General features: G+C 45.3%; 1 protein-coding gene across 2 annotated transcripts; it reads right to left on the bottom strand.

Moving 5' to 3' along the window:
• Window positions 1–201: 201 nt before the first annotated feature.
• Window positions 202–2,527, bottom strand: socs1a (suppressor of cytokine signaling 1a). 2 transcript variants are annotated; one of them, XM_026361857.1, is made up of 3 exons: window positions 2,299–2,527; window positions 505–1,152; window positions 202–371 (listed from the first exon to the last, which is right to left on the bottom strand). In XM_026361857.1, the coding sequence occupies exons 2-3, from the start codon at window positions 1,093–1,095 to the stop codon at window positions 345–347; spliced, it is 618 nt and encodes a 205-aa protein (XP_026217642.1). In that variant the 5' UTR covers window positions 1,096–1,152; window positions 2,299–2,527; the 3' UTR covers window positions 202–344. The 2 variants fall into 2 exon arrangements, with proteins under 2 accessions (XP_026217642.1, XP_026217632.1); XM_026361847.1 differs by having other exon boundaries at window positions 281–1,152; window positions 2,299–2,526.
• Window positions 2,528–3,247: the final 720 nt, after the last annotated feature.

Raw genomic sequence — 3,247 nt, 5'->3', positions numbered from 1 at the left:
CAGTCTCGGTCGATCCCACGTGTTCTTCTCTCTCTGTAAAAGCTCCGTTGTATCTGTAGTTTTCTCTTAATGCAGCATTTCCCAACGTTTCATGCTTCCTCGAGACCGAAAGGCGCTCTGTCCCCGTGCGACTGGAAGTTGAGTCTCTAGAGGTAATGTATGCTGAAATGTTCTGAATGGACCCAGTCCAGCTGGAGACGGGCTCGACTTCACTGTGGTGATAATGTCTCTTAACATGTTTACAGCTCTGCACATCAAAACAGGGAGCTGACTTTATCTGTAACCATGGCAACACAGTCTCAACGTCCAACACATGATGGGTAGGGCTGACCACGTCCTCCAGATTACCATGACTCGGTAAAAACTGCCTTCTAGAAATAAAAAATAATACTGTCAAAACTTTATATGGAAGAAAGGTCATAATTTGTAAGGGAATTCCATCATGAAGTCTTTGACAACATGGGTGAGCGGCAGCTCTGAAACCCGCTTTTCTCCGCCACACACCTCCAAGATGCGCTTCCTGCACAGCTCCTGAAGCGTTGGCTCCCATTTCCTGAACGGGATGCTCAGGCTCTTCTTGGGAGAATTGACGTAATGCTCCAACAGGGCAAAGAGTGTTGGGAAGGAGCGCTCGTTGCCTGCTAATGAGAACTTTTGCCTCTTATAGTCGATGCGCACGCTGACCGGCCCACTCTTGGCGTGGTAGGACAGTGTGAAGAAGACGTCCTTCTGTCTGCTGTCTCGGATGAGGAAGCTGCCCAGAGGAGCGTCTCGCAGCATGCGGTGGGCGTCCTCCACTCCCAGAGGGCCCCAGTAGAAGCCGCTGCGCTCTAGCTTGGCTGCTGTATCAGTGATGACCTGGCAGTCCTCCTTGCAGGCGAAGGTTGGGAAGTGTGTCAGATACACAGAGGTGACCCGCGGAAAACGTGGGTTCAGATCTGGAGCGGCCCGTTGCTGAAGCTGCTCTGACTCTGTGCGGAGTGAGGATGATGAGGAGAAGGATGGGGACGATGAGGATGAGGAGGAGGATGACGATGATGATGAACTTGACAAGAGAGTCTTGTCTTGGTCTTCCACTGTGCTATCGGCTACCATCCTACAGGGGAGAGAGGCTCCAAACCCTCTCCCATCTCTAACCACCAGACTGTCATCCTGGAAGAGGCAAAGAGACGAAGGGTTATTATCACGTCCACAACTACATTGATTCTTATTATTTGACTTCTACTTTAACTACATGTTGAACAGAGTTATGTCGACTGAAAGTCTTCTCGATCAGTTCAAGTCACAGGATCTGTAACACCCTGTTTCTCCGAAATAAGAAAAAAAATGTCTGTCTGTCTGTGTGTGTGTGTGTGTGTGTGTGTGTGTGTGTACAATTCAGTGAATTTCTCCGAGTGTAGGTCGGATATTCTAGTTTCCACTGTGTGGTACTTTTGTTTGATATGACTGGAATTTGTGGTTTGGCATGAATACAGTCAGCACTGATGTCAGCTGCAATTACTGTACAGTCTGTACAGTACACACAGACGCAAACGTTTATGTAGCTTAATAGCAGAATGTTCTTCTTCTACTGGAATCACTGAAACGTCAGGTTTAAATCCTTTTGAAGCAAGTGTCAAATAAAAAAACAGAAACAAATCACAACTGAGGAAAAGACGGAGTTCTAAAAGACGGTTTTGAATGTTAAACTAACTCTGAGCTCTGGAGCCTGGGCTCAACCTGAGGGGTTATAAGAGGTGAGGAGCATATTTCACAAGACATTATCACATCCAGTATCATCAGGCCTCTACTTCGACTGATTCACCTTTTCCTGTCTTTGTGAGTTATTTAACACTTGTGTTATGAGTTGAATAATACTGATTTAGATTCCAGGAAAAGCCAATGATTAACATGTGATGAAGTGTGTTGTAATGTCTGGCTGTTTCTTTACTTAAATACCAGGAACCACAGGAGTTGATCATAAGATGTGTGATGAATGATCCCTACAGTCATTTAACTCTGTCTAATTCAGTTGACTGCATTTTCTCAATAAACTCCACTCTTCCCACATAAAAGTGCCTGTTAGCAGGGTTTCACTGCTGTTTGCTGTGAATCAAACAGGAGTGAAACCCCATCCACCGTCTGAACGCAGCTCTTAATGCGGCTGTGTCCAAAAGGTCCATGCAATCCTACGGTTCGCTCCAATCCGGTATTTTTCCACTGCACTGGGCCCCGAGAAAAAGCAGCCATGACTGGTGCAGAACATGATTAAAGTACAGGACAGGAGGCTACAGGAGGACTCCAGGTTGAAAATCTTACCGTTTTGTTCTAACAACAGCGGCGATTTAAAGATCCGTGTGTCTGTAATCCCAAAGCGCAAAGGCTGCAGTGAGAACCGTAATCCTGCAGGTAATCCTTGACGCAGCGCAGCTGGAACATTGAACCAGTCGGAGGTGACTTGTCTACCTGCTGGCTGTGATTTCCACTCTTCAAATCATTCTCATACGCGTGTGTGTGACTGCTGGTAAACACTTCTCACACTTATAAAAGCAGCCCCGTGGCTCCTCCCGCTCCTTTGCGCTTCCTCGAACCAGCGCGACGCGCTCTTTAGCGGCAGAGGAACAGTTTCTGTGAAACAGAACCGAAAGTGAAACTGAGCTCAGAGCAGCCCCTTTGCTCTCTCTCTCTCTCTCTCGCTTCTTTTGAACTCTTTATTATTTGGAGAATTTCACGAAAACCGCAAAGCCACATGACAGTAGGACGTTTACAGAAAGACAGGTGACAGATTCGAGTAATGGCAGCGTTTATTAAATATTCCTCCTTTGGGAGGTTCAGTGTGACAGGATCTCTCTCTCTCTCTCTCTGTTTATTTATGTATTTGAATAGATTTTTTAATTCATAAATGCATAAGGGGACTTGAATTGTTATTTCCAAAGAGCTCACTGACTGTGTGGGACGCAGTTAAATATCAAATGACGAGTTAAATGTCTAAATGTCGTGTCTGGTTCTTCTAGTTCCACAGTTGGAAACTGACAAAGAACCAGTGCCGATAAAGTTCCTCAGAACAAAATCGTCTTGGCACGTTATTTCAATCAGGTAACCTCATTTAGATTTACATAATGATTTGCTCTATGTCACACAGCATTTCCTCCTAATGCTGAGTCAAAGATAGTGGTTATTTAGTTTCTTTGTATTGACAGTATGAAAACAAACCGGTTGTTCTGCACCACTTCTTCATTCGCTGTTACTTCTGCAGAAATAAAAAAAA

This window comes from Anabas testudineus, chromosome 8, assembly GCF_900324465.2.
Source record: "Anabas testudineus chromosome 8, fAnaTes1.2, whole genome shotgun sequence".
Taxonomy (NCBI): Eukaryota; Metazoa; Chordata; class Actinopteri; order Anabantiformes; family Anabantidae; genus Anabas; species Anabas testudineus.
This window is presented reverse-complemented; position numbering and strand designations above follow the sequence as displayed.

Excerpts from the sequence above, each read along its gene's own strand:
- socs1a (XM_026361847.1), bottom strand. The coding sequence starts at position 1,095 with ATGGTAGCCGATAGCACAGTGGAAGACCAAGACAAGACTCTCTTGTCA.